The sequence below is a fragment of the Euprymna scolopes genome, chromosome 13 (genome assembly GCF_053919585.1).
Source record: "Euprymna scolopes isolate OS-2025 chromosome 13, ASM5391958v1, whole genome shotgun sequence".
Classification (NCBI taxonomy): Eukaryota; Metazoa; Mollusca; class Cephalopoda; order Sepiida; family Sepiolidae; genus Euprymna; species Euprymna scolopes.
This window is the reverse complement of record NC_136494.1, coordinates 103,861,307-103,875,800: the sequence shown is the minus strand read 5'-3', so window position 1 is coordinate 103,875,800 and position 14,494 is coordinate 103,861,307. Positions and strand designations below refer to the sequence as shown.

Genomic DNA, 14,494 nt, shown 5'->3' with positions numbered 1-14,494 from the left:
GCCCACCCATTCTTTTGTTCGCCACTTTTGTCCTCTTCCGACGGCACATTGCTGGCGGATGCCATGGCCGACGGGTTAGAGAGGGGGGAAAAAATAATAAAAAAAATAAGGTAAAAGTCCCGTTCAAAAATAACAGCAGGAAGATAACAGCAATAACAACTTTAACAAATAAAACAAATTTAACACGGCAATAACAATAATAATAATAATATGTAAAACAATCGCAGGAAAAATAACAAACCAACGTGACGATAAAGACTCCGGGAGCTCTGGTGGTAATATTTATTTGCATAAATATACACAAAATGTGGCACATGGCCAAAAATAGGGGGGGGGTTAATGTGGACTTATCTAACATAAAGTTAACTTAACTAGACTCTTTCACCAGAATACCAGAATCACTCTATGGGAATCCTAATTATAACCCGAAAAAGGATATATACATGTGGGGGGGGGGTTGGGGCTAAAAATTTTATATACAAAAAGAATGAAATATTTACAATGAAAAAATAGTAGTTAGTAAAAGAGCCCCCCCACTAATAAATTGTGGCAGATAGAAAGCCTTGTCAGTCGAAAAGACGCAGGTCCACACGAAAACTGACTTTATTGAATAAACACCACAAAGACGACCTGCATCACTGACAAAGCAGTCCATCCGTCACCTAATTGGTGTCGGGAATGGGGGTTATCGAACCTAAGGTGGGAAAAAAAAAAAAAAAAGGGGGGGGGGACAAGGGCAAACTAAAAGAGGGACTGGGACGATGAACACATACATACTCTAGCTAAGTTAAAAAATCAAACAATAAAGCCTAACTAACCCATACTAAACTAATCGGTCCGATACTGATGTCTTGTTAGTTCAGGATACCCAAAATCCTTTTTGACCTAAATCAAATCAGAAACGAATTCAAGGCCAGCTCCAGTCACTCTACACAGTCGCGAAGCTTTCACCCACCTTTCGTTGAAATTCACAGGAGTGAGTTTCACCTTCTCCAGCCTAATTCGCATTTTCAACCGATGCTTGAACATGAGAACAAGCTGGGGAGCAGTGAAGGTCTCATCTCCGTAAACCTCCTTCTGTCGTGTCGACCAAATCACGCCTCTCATAACAGCTAGCAAACACAGAAAAACATAACGTTCCTCTTTCTTCATACTCGGCGCCCAATTGCAGCACGGGGAAACCGCATCCAGCACAAAAAAAAAACGCCCGTTCAGTATGCGAACCGTGAAGCTCTCAACTAACTCACATAACGGTCGAACGATAGCGCAGCGGAAGAAAGCATGGCTTAGGTCTTCCTCCCATTCTCCGCATCGGACACAACTAGGTGTCATTGTAAAACCCGCTATGAAAAGTTTTTTGTGAACCCAGAGGGCATCTCGGATTACCAGCCAGGTGAGCGATGCCTCGTAGTTATCGAAACAGCTCAGCCCGGGCGCCCAAGGCCACATCGAGCGACGCTCCTCATTCGTGAAACCGAACTCCTCAATCTTTTCGTCTCGGACAGATCCCCTCACTAAAACCATATATAGCGCTTTGCGAGACAACAGCCGGGTGTCAGAGAGGCTTTCATTCACCCGTTGAAGGAACTTCAACGCCTGTCGACACTCGCGATAGAAATGGCATTCGTTTCGGGGCCTCCTGCGTGCCTCCCCCTCAGCCGAATGCACACTCTCCAAAGCCGGAAAGGCTTTCTTAGTGTCTTCCATCCAGAAGACACCGTTCCCTAAGTCAGGTGTACACATTCGGTCTAGGTATATCAGCCTTAGAGTGTGTCTACGTATTTTGATATTCGGCATACCCAGACCGCCTTCAGACGGATGCAGGCAACAGATCTCCCGAGCAACCATGGCTTGCTTTCCGCGCCATAAGAACGCGAAAAGAGCACGCACTAGTTCAAGTAGTGAGGACTTCGGGAGTGGAAGCACTGATAGACGGTATAGGATCAGGGGGTAGATATGAGTATTGCATACCTCCGCCCGACCCTTTAAAGTTAGATTTCTCAAAGACCACAAATGAGCTGTGGTCTTGACCGCTTTCAACACTTCCGACCAATTTTTCTCCAGCTGGAGGTCGGGGCCAAACCAGACGCCGAGTAGCTTGCAGGGCCCATCAGTCCAGCCAAAGGGCCCCTGAAGGGGCGTTCCCCTCCAGGCACCAACACGTAAGCCAATAGACTTAACGTGGTTGATTATGGCCCCTGTTACCTGTGCATACCGTCTTGTTTCCATGTCGACGACTCTAATCTCGGCATTGCTCGTTACAAGCACAGTCACGTCGTCGGCATAGGCGGTATACTTTACTGGGGTAGAACCACCTGGCAAAGTAATCCCGCGAAGGACCGGATTCACCCTAAGCTGGCGCAAAAAGGGCTCCAGCGCGATGACATACAGCATGGGTGATAACGGACAACCTTGACGGATAGATCTTGTTAACCTGAAGGGCTTCGATCTCACCCCATTCACCTCCACCATAGCACCGGGGTTAGCATACAAGAGGCGAATCCATGAGCGAAACTGGGGTCCAAACCCAGCCGAGCAAAGAACAGCCCCTAGGTAACGATGGTCCACCCTATCGAATGCTTTGGACTGATCTAAATTGATCAGCGCGGCTTCTGTGTCGACTTTCTCTATGATCAAGCGTATCGCGTGCAAATTATCTTGAATCGTCCGGCCCTTAACAGAACACGTCTGTTCGGGACTTATGAGACGATGTAAAACAACCTGCAGACGATTTGCTAAGATCTTGGCCAAAATCTTTAACTCTGTGTTTAACATCGTTAAGGGCCGGAAAATGCTAATCCCATCCCCTCCATTTTTATCTTTGCGAAGCAATTTAATGATTCCCCTGGTAAAGTACTGAGGTATAGACCCGTTCCTAAACCAGGAGTTGAAGAGTGTGGCCAGCAAAGGAATAAAAATGGGCGACAGCCTCAAGTACACCTCGTAAGGCAGACCATCAATCCCAGGGGTCCTGTCTAGCCCGACTTGTTTCAGAGCCTCAATGACTTCTTCCTCTTTTATGCTACCTTCACACGTAGCTGCTTCGGTCGCTTCAAGGCGAGAAAAGTCAGCTAAATACGTGTCAAACTGTTCAATCTCCAGACCGGGCTCCATGGTAAAAAGCTCCTGCAAATGAGCTCGAAAACCCTCCAGGATTCCATCATTTGATGTTACGGTTCGTCCGTCCGGCAATGTGACACTGGCGATCTGTCGATCAGTCGCACGTCGACGCTCCTCCGCACGCATTGACGCGGCCATGTTTGTTACCTCGTTCGGCACTCTTTTTAACCTAGCCCTAACTACTAGACCCTGGTCCTTCCTGTTATCCAGGGAGTCCAGTTCAGCCTTAATTAAAGTATAACTATCACTATCCCCCTCCTCCACCGCCCTTTTTAATCTATCGTCTAGTGCCGCTTTCGCTGCTCTAGAATTAAGATTGAGTCGATGACTAAAATCAGCAGCGAAGGACCTAATTACTTGTTTAAGTTTTCCCCACCACTTATTCCCGATAATGGCTCCCGTCAATTCCCTCTGTATTGTTAGTAAAAGCTGTTCCCGGAAGCCCTTCACGTCGAACAACGACGTGTTGAACTTCCAGTAACTAGCCATCCTAGGTTTAACGCTATCTAAGTTTACCCGAACCCGGACTAACCTATGGTCCGAATAAACTATGTTATGAAAACTTGGACAGTCTAAAAGCCCTAAGTCGACTCTCTTAACTAAGAACCGATCGATGTAACTCGAAAGTTGCACCGGATCGGAGCCGCGTCTACCTGTCCAAGTCCAAACTACATCCCCGGGCTTTTCGTTTCGAAATTTATCGACAAGATCAAACTTGTCAATAAAGTCTCGAAACGCCTTAGCATCCCGGTTCTGGTTAGTAGCCCTTGAAGTATTACCCCCGCGATCTAAATCGGGATCCAGGACCGCGTTCCAGTCTCCCGCTAAAACTATCCGCCGAGACGAATTCATAAAGGGCTCAATCCCCCGAAAAAAGGAAACCCTCTCGCCATGGCTATTGGGAGCATAAACCCCAATAAATCGAAATGCCACATCCTTTACGGTAACATCCAGCACGTGCACTCTTCCCTCTGGATCAGCATAGACTGGGTCACACGAAGCATCAAGAGTGCGTCTAACTAGCCAGGAAACACCCCTCGAGTAGGAATCAAAATGTGCTGAATAGAGCTGAAAGTCTCTAAGCAGCACACCCTGATAATCACTGGGAATGAAGTGCGTTTCCTGTACACAGCATATATCCACCCCGAGGCGTTGAAGGTCGCGTGCAACTCGAAGTTTACGAGAGGCGTCCCTCAACCCTCGGACATTCAAAGTAGCTAACCTTAAAGCCATTGTGATCTATCTAGGGTTGGGTATCCTTAACAAACATGGACGGTGCCAAGACACCGACAGCTGTCCCCAATGATCCTGAGGTCATCTCATTAGTGATGGCCCCATCAGGGGACAGACCACCGATGTCTAGAGGAAATGTTAACTTAATCGCTCTATAAAGTGAAGGGTGGATTTTTATGGGGACCCGTCCAACACATAGTTTCTCCATTTTAAGAATGTCGGAGTCGCTAAAAAAGGCCGCTGGAGGAATGATATTAAAAGCAGAGTTTGCTTCCTCCAGCATAGTCCAAACTCCTTTGGCCTCTTCACGACTTCTGACCACAGTTAAAAGTCTTTTGGCATTAGGAAAATTTTCTGGGTTTGTAATGTCCAGTTTGCTTATCTGCTTCACCGCGTAGAGGTTTCGGTAGTCTTTTCTAACGTGATTTTTGGATATGGTCTCTATATTAGCCGTGATCTTACACACGTCTTTGCCCTGAAAAAAAGGGGGTCTTTTCTTTTTTTGGTCTTTTTCCACGGAGGGACTTCTGTGTCTTTTCTTTTCAGAAGTAGAAGGGCGAGGTGATGGAGGAGGGGGCATGTCAATTTTCATAGGGGAAGCGGGGGGGGAGTTTTGGGGTGTATTGTTTGGGGAGCAGAATGGAGACGGTTTAGGGGTCTTTTTGGATGGGGAGCCTAGGGTTGTCAACTTTGGGTCTCTTTTTGGTACGTTTGCGGGAGAGAGGGGTGGCGCTTTACGGGGTGATCTTTTTTCTTTTGGAGGAGGGGCAGGCTTTTCGGGGAAGAAAGATTCGGGGAAATCTAATATTTTTTCTTTTTCTTTTTTCTTCTCGCTTTGCTTGCGCTTTTCATCAAGCGAGTCCTTTATTTTTAGCAGGGCCTTAAACTTGTTGCCCCCCGGGTCTTTACTGGTCCTAATGTCTAATATCTGCTCTTTGGTCAGTTTATCCGCGTACGTTTTACGAGGCGATTTAGAAAACGGTACCAGCGTCCATTCTCTCTTTTTTGGCGATTCCATCTCAGAGTTGAATTTTTTTTCGAATTCTTCTGTTGTGATTTCTTTAATCACTTCAATTTTTTTGCTTGTAGTTGGCGTTCTAGCCTCAGGTTCGAGGTGCCCAACAATCACCTCTTTAGGGTTTGTTGTGTTTGTCATATTGGTTTTGGTCTTTTTCGGACAAGTGTAGGTTAAGTGACCTACTTCACTACAAATCCAGCAGGTCGGCCTCCTCCCTGTGACCACAATGGGGAGTTTTTCAGCTCCCGCTTCCAGGAAGTAGGGTATTTCGAGGAAAGCTTCTTTGTTTAAAAGGATGTCGAAGGACCAGACTCCGTTGTACTGGTCCACCTCTATACCAGTAATATCACCGAATTTCAGGAGGTAGGCAGCTAGATATTCACCTGGGACCGCCCCTGGCACTTCGAAAATGGAAACAGTCGTTCTCCTCCGTCCTAGGTACTCCATTCTTAAAATGTAGTCTTGTGTAATGATTTCTTTTTTAGTTAGTGCGACGCATTCTTCTTCTGTTTTAAACAGGGCGGCCCAGGTATTGTAGCCTCTGCATTTCGTTACACGATCCGCACGCATTCCTGCCGTTGCCAGTAATTTAGTTACAGTTTCCTTTGTTGACCTGATCAATTTTTTGGTCTTGCGATCTACCACAAAAAGTGAGATCGTTTTCTTGGCAAATTCCTGTAGCCGTGGTGCTTCTAACGTAACTCCTGTTTCTGTAACATATTGCAAACATTTCCTTGCTTCCGTTAAAAAGTTGTTAACGTCTATTTTAACTTTAGGTGGTTTTGCCCACCCATTCTTTTGTTCGCCACTTTTGTCCTCTTCCGACGGCACATTGCTGGCGGATGCCATGGCCGACGGGTTAGAGAGGGGGGAAAAAAATAATAAAAAAAAATAAGGTAAAAGTCCCGTTCAAAAATAACAGCAGGAAGATAACAGCAATAACAACTTTAACAAATAAAACAAATTTAACACGGCAATAACAATAATAATAACAATATGTAAAACAATCGCAGGAAAAATAACAAACCAACGTGATGATAAAGACTCCGGTAACTAGCGTCTTAACTCAGGGTCGCTTTGGTGTTTAATCCACACCTGGGATCAAAAGGTCTAGGGTTTATATAATGGATAGAACATTCCATTTGGAGGGTGATTCCCCCACAACAGTTTTGATACCCCAAAATTCGAAGCTATCTCTTTACAACCCTACCTTTTCATAACATATAATATTTTCATAAATCAGATTCCATTTTCTGTAGGCTGTTTTTGAACCCAGTCAACGACGGATACTTTTGCTAGGAGTAGGGCTCCGAAACACGCGTGTCCGTAGATTACTGTTTTTAAAAAATAATAAATAAATAAATAACACGTCTAAATAAAAAAAGGGGGACTTTCTAAGAAAACACCGGATCTCCGAGGTGGAGACGTTAACCTTAATATCGTTTTAAAAAATAAAAACAAATTAAGCAGAGGAACGATAAAAACAAAGCAGTAAATCATCTATGGCATCATAGTGGAATTGATTAGGGCGCTGGACTGAAATGCATAAGGTCCAAAGTTCGAATTCTACCAACAGTCAAGCTATGCTGATGAGGAGTAGGGCTCTGAAACACGCGTGTCCGTAGATTACAGTTTTTAATAAATAATATATATATATATGTATGTGTGTGTGTGTGTGTGTGTGTGTGTAACTATATTTGTGTGTACATACATACGTATATGGGTATATTTAGTGAGATGATTATATTTGCTGATGACACAACGCTCTATAACAGGCATGAGAGGAGAACGAATGAACACATATTCAAAGCAATGGCGGAAACTCTAGAGGAAGACCTTGAGTCTTTAGTAGAATGGGCTCAAAAATGGATGGTAACGTTCAATGCTACCAAGACTAAGCTCATTTCCTTTAATAATTACAAGAAACCTTCTCAACCACCAATAGCCATGGCCAAAAATACATTATCTGAAAGTTCTTCACTCAAACGCCTCAGCTTAACGTTCACAGGGAACATGAATTGGAACAGATTAACCGAGAGCATTGCCGGGGCTGCTGCGAAGAAAGTTAATTACGCCTGAAAGTATCCTGTACCTCTACAGGGCCACCATTCACCCATGTATGGAGTATTGCTGTCATATTTGGGCTGGTGCATCTGTTACTAGTCTCTCACTCTTGGACAAGGTTCAAAAGAAAGTCGCCAACCTGATAGGTCCTGAACTTTCATCTAAACTTCATCGACGAAATTTTGTATCCCTCTGCCTGTTTTACAAGTATTTTAATGGTGTATGCTCCGACGAACTACAAACCCTTGTGCTCGCTCGACGTAAAAACTCGACAAACCCGAAAAGCAGCAAAGTACCACACCTTCACAGTAGAGATCCTTAGATGTAAGAAAGCCTTCTACTCTGATAGTTTCTTCCCCAGAACTGCTATACTTTAGAATTCCCTTCCGCGTTCCTGCTTCTTCAACTATACTGACATGCAGAAGTTCAAGTGTATTGTTGCACAACTCCCTACATAGTATCCCTGCAACTTACATCCCGGATAGTAGACCTCTACATCATTAGAGTGAAAATGTAATTAAAAAAACAAAAAAACAAAGATGATTAGAGTGCACGTGCGTTAGTTTAACCCTATAGTTATCTATATTTCCTCTACCGTTCTCCTTCGACCTAGGACTTTACTCTACTTGAATATGTTTCCAATAGTGTAGATGAGAAACTTTCCTTAGATCTGAGTGCGTAAGTCCATGCATTTGGGGAATTTAACATTCTCTGGTCCCCCCCCTCGCCAATCTTTCTCAAAAAACACCCGACTAGCTGAAACCACCGTCAATAATTTTCCCCACTCCCTATCTGTGCCTAAATCAAAACGTAGATACCATGAACAAAGCTTCTTTCTTAGAACTGCACGCCTGTGGAACTCTGTTCCGCTTGCCCGTTTCCCTCCCGACTTCAACCTGGATGTCATCAAGTCCAACACAAACAAATTCCTGATGACCGCCCCCCTTAGTAATGACACCTTACCAATTCTCCAATACTATTGCTACACTATCCCTTTAATTACTGTACACACAATAACCCTTATCCCTTAGTGGCCATTGGGCCTTGATAAGTGCTGAACTCCATGTAAAAAAAAACCCCAAAAAGCACCTACCACAGACTGGCTTTATTTTTTGACTTACACAGACATTACTGGTAACAGAACATATAGTTTCTCTATTGCATATTCCCTTTCACAAACTGTGATTTTTCAAACCCAACCCCTCGATTGTGAAGATCAGTAAGCCTCATCTGCATAAATATTGTGTCACAAATATCCATGGCAAACTCAGCAATGCTGATCCTCTTGATCATAGTCGATATCACCTTAAACCTCCAACCCAAAATAGAAGCTTAAATCATTTAAAAAAAAAAAGAAAAGAAGAATTTATTTTATAAAATGCGGAATTTTATTGTCTAATAAATAATATAAACAAATATTTACGTTTTCTAGTAATACTTAATATATTCTATTCATTAGAATAGTGATTTTATTGCTTTTTTTTTAATGATGTAAGATTCATTGCAGAATATTTCGAAATTATTTTTATTTTGTCTGCGAAATAATTTTGGGGGTTTGTACGGCACAATCACGTTGACACACCGGTTAAGCAACGTTGAACCTGGCCAGTACCATATGGGTGACCATTTGGGATGCTCGGCGCTGTATGTATCTTCTGGGAAGGTTGGGCGTGGTGCCATCACCCTCACCCTGTAAAAAGAACTCCTCGCTACAAAAACATCTACAAAGTTGTAGATGGCCTATGTCCCTCCAGGGGCTCAAGTCTATGGAATGGATTGAAGTAGTTTTAATGTTTCTTCCTGAAGGAGCCTGAACGTTTGTCCTGTTTTTCTTTTCAAGAACAATGAACGTTTTTTTTTTTTTATTATATAAGAACATGTAATATTGAAAATAATTTTAAAGATTTTAAATGGAAATGAGCAACGTCGAAAATATACATGCATGTGATGGGAAATATGGCTGCACTAGACATGCTTGTTAAACATTAATCTGTAATGAATTTTATTATAAAATCTTATTTTCACCGATAGCATTATATATACATGTTATTATTTATTTATTACAAAAAACAAACAAAAAAACGAACAAACAAACAAACAAAACAAAAAAAAATATAATCGAATTGATTCAGGAATCAACTGTAGAACGACTCCCTGTGTGTTTGCGGTATTGTAGTGAATGATAACCCTAACTAGGACTAGCATAGACCAAAAAAAGATGCAATGGGAGGATAATCAAAGACACCCTCATTTTTCAGTGGCCTTGTGCCTAATATTTTTTTGTTTTGCTTTTTGTAACACTTCTCGAAAAATGCTTATATATATATATATATATATATATATATATATATATATATATATATATATATATATATCAATCCGATTACTCAATCCTTTTAATTTTCAAGCAACCGAGATTACAGGATAGAATTTTAAGAGTCATGGAATGAATCAGTGCGGTAACAGTACGTTGCTTCTAAAACAAATGACACGGTGTAGAAGAGTGACGTGTGAGTAGTAAATTTATAAGGAGGGATCTATAGGATCTATAGGATTTATAGGATTTATAGGGAAAGATTTATAGGGTGACTCTGATCTATTTCGAAGAGGTTTTGGCGAGAATCAGAAAACTCAGAATAAATCTGATTTTTTAACAATTAAAAACGTAATAATATTCGTCGCAGAACACGCTATAGAAGATGCTGTTGGTGCAGAGTGGAAAATGCAAAGGAAGTGTTCGGTTATTTTCCTGTAATTTACAGAGGAAAAATCGATTTTACTTTATATAGTAGAAGATTACAATCTTTCGTTCATTTGATTATATACGCCACGAACTGATATTCGCGTTTAACTTTACGCCTGCCAGAAAATAGGCATTTATCTTTAAAATACTTGAGGCTTATTTTGAGAAAAATTCTACCCAAAGAAGGACTGTAAAAATTGAATAGACTATTTTTAGTACAAGAATGATGCTGTGAATATCTTAACAAATAATAAACGACTTGTGATTTAGTGATTTGAATTTGGTAGTAGCATATCTTGATGATATATTGATAATAATGAAAATCAACATTTTATTCAAGAACAGTGGAGTTTGTGCAACGAACAGCACTGCTGCTATTATTCTTTAAATATACGAAGTACAAATCTATATGTCTGGATTCTTAAAACAATACTTTTAATTATCTTCATTTATCCTGGTGCTGCTAGATCAGGCTGTCTGAAGATAAATCGTATTCTGCAAAGCGAAGACAAAAAACAAACAATTTCTCTCTAGTAAACAACCAAACAAAACACAATAGCTAAATTAAGATTAAAAAAAAATAAAGAACTTGAACCACAAAAACGTTGATCAAAATAACTGAATTCTGCATTAAACAATCAAACCATAATTGTTTGAATAAATATTTGACGATATAAAGAACTTGAAGCATAAAAACATTTACAAAACATTAACAAAAATGACTGGACTTGTCATGAAATAACCCGAAATATGCCATAAAACAAAAATGTCACTGTGAATAAATATTTGAAGATATAAATAATTTAAATCATAAACGCTTTCACCAAAATGGTCTGATCTGATATTAAATAACCCGAAAACACAAAAATGTACCAAAAATTGATGTTATTATTATTATTTCCTTTCTCTTTGCAAAACTCAATCATGTTCTGCAAAGTCAAACACAAAAACAACATTTTTTTCTCTATAAGGCAACCAAGTAAAACATCTCGAATAAATAAAATACTTGGAGCATAAAATCTTTTACCAAAATGATCGAATCTGGTATGATATAAAAAATAATCTTGAAGCATAAAAGCTTTTACCAAAATGACTGGACTCAGCATTACCGAAGAGGGTTAATATACCATAAAACAAAACAACCAAATCAAACAATACCTACATTCACATAACAGTGATTAGAGTTGAACGTTATTTCTGGTCATTAAGTTTGAACAGTTTCTGCATTCCTTCCAGATATTGTATTTCATTGTGATTTTGTGTATATAACTTTATAATTCTTTCATTGTAGATATATGTGAAAACTTTGCAGGCACGAAAATGTGCTGTCGTGGCCGAATTGTAATCAGAAAGGGACGTAACTCACAATGCTGTGGCGTACATTCCTACGATCCATCTATGTCAATCTGTTGTGGAGGGCAGATCAAGCTAAGGCATGGCAAAGATTCAATGTGTTGTGGCGGAAATGTCTACAACCCATCCTTGTCAATGTGTTGTGATGGTCAAATCAGGAAAAGGCAGGGACCGAACTCTGCATGCTGTGGTACACAACACTACAAACACGCGTCTTCACTCTGTTGTTGGGGTGTAGTCAGATCAAAGCAAGGACGCCATTCAATGTGTTGTGGAACCAATGTCTACAAATCCGATTTGTATATGTGCTGCAATGGTAAGATAAAAGCAAAAACAGGAAAGTATACAGAATGTTATTAAGGTTTTTATGTATAACAGTTTTTTTTGATAGAGAAGAGCCAATTTACATACGTTGTGAAAAGACATACAATCAAATAGACTTCGTATTAGTATTAGATTAACTGGCCTTATTTTAACAATGAATTTAATTATTACGTGACGTCATTAATTAATTTGCTTGTAATTTTAATATTCAATAAACTTAGTTGAAATTTATTTTGGATGTTGTTCTTTCATTGTACTGATTGACTACAACAGTAACATGAACACTTGTTATCGAAACGGAAATTTGAAAACAATATTTAATGCAACAGTTGTGAGTGCGAACTTTGGAATGAACGATCTTGAGTAATTTTCTTCTTACTCATATTCACTCCAAAGAATCCATATTACCACTTAAACGTGATAGGCTTCTCGTTAGGGTTGTGTTCCTTTTATAGAAGCGTTGGTTGAATTTGAATTAAAATTAAATACGTATTAGATACGTTTGAAGCCGAAACAATGCATTAGTACAAAGTAAACAGATATTTATTTTGTTTGAAATTTATATTGGAATTCATAAATATATTACAAAAGTAACCTTCATCTTCAGTATGTTTTTTTTTCTGCCACGTTGTTCTTGGAGCATAAAATCAGCAATTAGAAGTCCGTTTGTTGTTTTCACGGTAGTCTTTTCAAGTGTCGGAATGGTACGTTGATAGGCCTCTACTTTGGAATATACCTACAAGGGCAACTTGGGGGATGCCCGCTTGCTACTTATGCTCACTTGTCAGACAGGTTTAGGATAGAGGTTTGACAGCTTGACTACTGTTTCTGACTGACAGTACAAGTGCACTAATTCTTAGGTAACGCCAAGAGCAGCAGCATTAAGATTAGTTGTATAATATCGAGATAATTGTAATGCTATACCACGCATAGAAAAGAAATCCTACACTTATCTCCTGTAGACTTTCTCGTGGTCACATCCCTATTAATGAAGTCTATTTTTGTACATATTTGTAACCCAACACACCCACTTTATCGAACTCATTCTACCCTAAAGTCGAAACAATTAAATGAAAATAATTTTAAGAAATCCTTTTCAAGTCTGACTAAACTTATTTCGCTTATAGCGTGTCTATACAGTATAGCCAATGTTCATCCAAACGGTAACCCAATTATTCTATCTATTTTATATTTCCCTTGGTCTTTCTGTCGGTCCGTTCCACTTATCCTTGTAAACTACTGGTCTTATCTAGTTGAGATTTTATATGGGCGTTTACTGTAAAGTGTAGCGAGTATTAAGGTATCCGTTCAATGCATTAAAAGGATTAGTATTTCATTCAAAATGGGCACAAATGTAACAATATTCAATCATCAATTTGGCATGAAGCAGTTCTCTTAAGATAACGGGCTATAACTTTTGCCCGTTTTTAACGTGCTAAAATTTTTAGTTATAATATTAATTGCTTCCGTATAACAAATGTAGACACTATGCCTGATTTTAAACTTTATCCCATCATTGATAAGTGCTCTATCCTATATCCTAATCAAACCAAAGCACAATTCTGGAAAAGTGTGTCGAGAAGCATCTTAGATATAATAACAAGATGGCCGAACATTTGAAGTGGAGTTTATTTAGCTTTTTCACACAAATTTTTCTCTCTTTTTTTAATTTCGATCTCCTCCCATTAAAAGAACACAACATAACTATCACAGTTTGAGTGAACGGAATTCGTGCACACCAGCGATCTGTAATTTTTCACATTTTCGTCTTGCCTTTGTTTGGCTTTGTTGATGATTCTTGGTTTTCATAAGGCGGTTCTCTTTAAATTGAACGGTGAGCACTTGACTATTACGTCCCTTGTGTGAAAAGTAGCAAAAGCCCTTTTTTTTACACAGTGATCACCACTTATCAAAGCCCGGAAGCCACTCAAGGATAAGGGTTATTGCAAGTACATTACGTTAGTGTGGAGATTTGATGAAGTGTTTACTTAAGGGGGCAGTTCATTAGGAATTTGTTAACGTTGGACTTGAAGACATCCAAGTTGTAGTTCGGTGGGAAGCAGGCAGACGGAACAGAGTTCCACAGGCGTGCAGTTCTAAGAAAGAAGCTTTGTTCATGGAATCCACGTTTTGATTTAGGCACAGATATAGAGTGGGGGAAATTTTTCACAGTGGATTCAGCTAGACGGGTGTTTTTCGTGAAAGATTGGCGAGGGGATATATATATATATATATATATATATATATATATATATATATATATATATATATATATATATAACTCAGCCACATTAGCACTATGGGTTAAGGAATTAAAGAAAAATAAAATTGAATATAAATTAAGATGATCCATAGTAGATAGAACGAAAAAATATAAACCAAGCAAATAAAAAAGATGCAACCTTTGTATACTAGAAATATACCATATATTAATATTAGAAGAAAAATTATTAAAAAGAGGACAAGATGTAATTCACGGATGTCTGCACAGAAATTGATACTTAATTTCACGCATTCGACCAGATTAAAAAAAACAAACAAACAACATAAACGGAAATGTAGAGCGAGTAACATAAAAAAGAAAAATATGGATCAATCGACGATGTAAGAATAATGTTAACATAAATAAAACAAAAAAA

At 39.6% G+C, this 14,494-nt stretch overlaps 1 protein-coding gene across 2 annotated transcripts in view; it reads left to right on the top strand.

Moving 5' to 3' along the window:
- Nucleotides 1-12,086, top strand: part of LOC145292128 (uncharacterized) — a 63,997-nt gene extending 51,911 nt beyond the window's left edge. For both annotated transcript variants that reach the window (XM_080138234.1, XM_080138233.1), the window contains exon 2: nucleotides 11,470-12,086. In XM_080138234.1, coding sequence (XP_079994360.1) covers nucleotides 11,470-11,891 — 422 coding nt within the window. In that variant the 3' untranslated portion in view covers nucleotides 11,892-12,086. The remainder of the gene's footprint in view (nucleotides 1-11,469) is intronic.
- The last annotated feature ends 2,408 nt before the right edge of the window (nucleotides 12,087-14,494 follow it).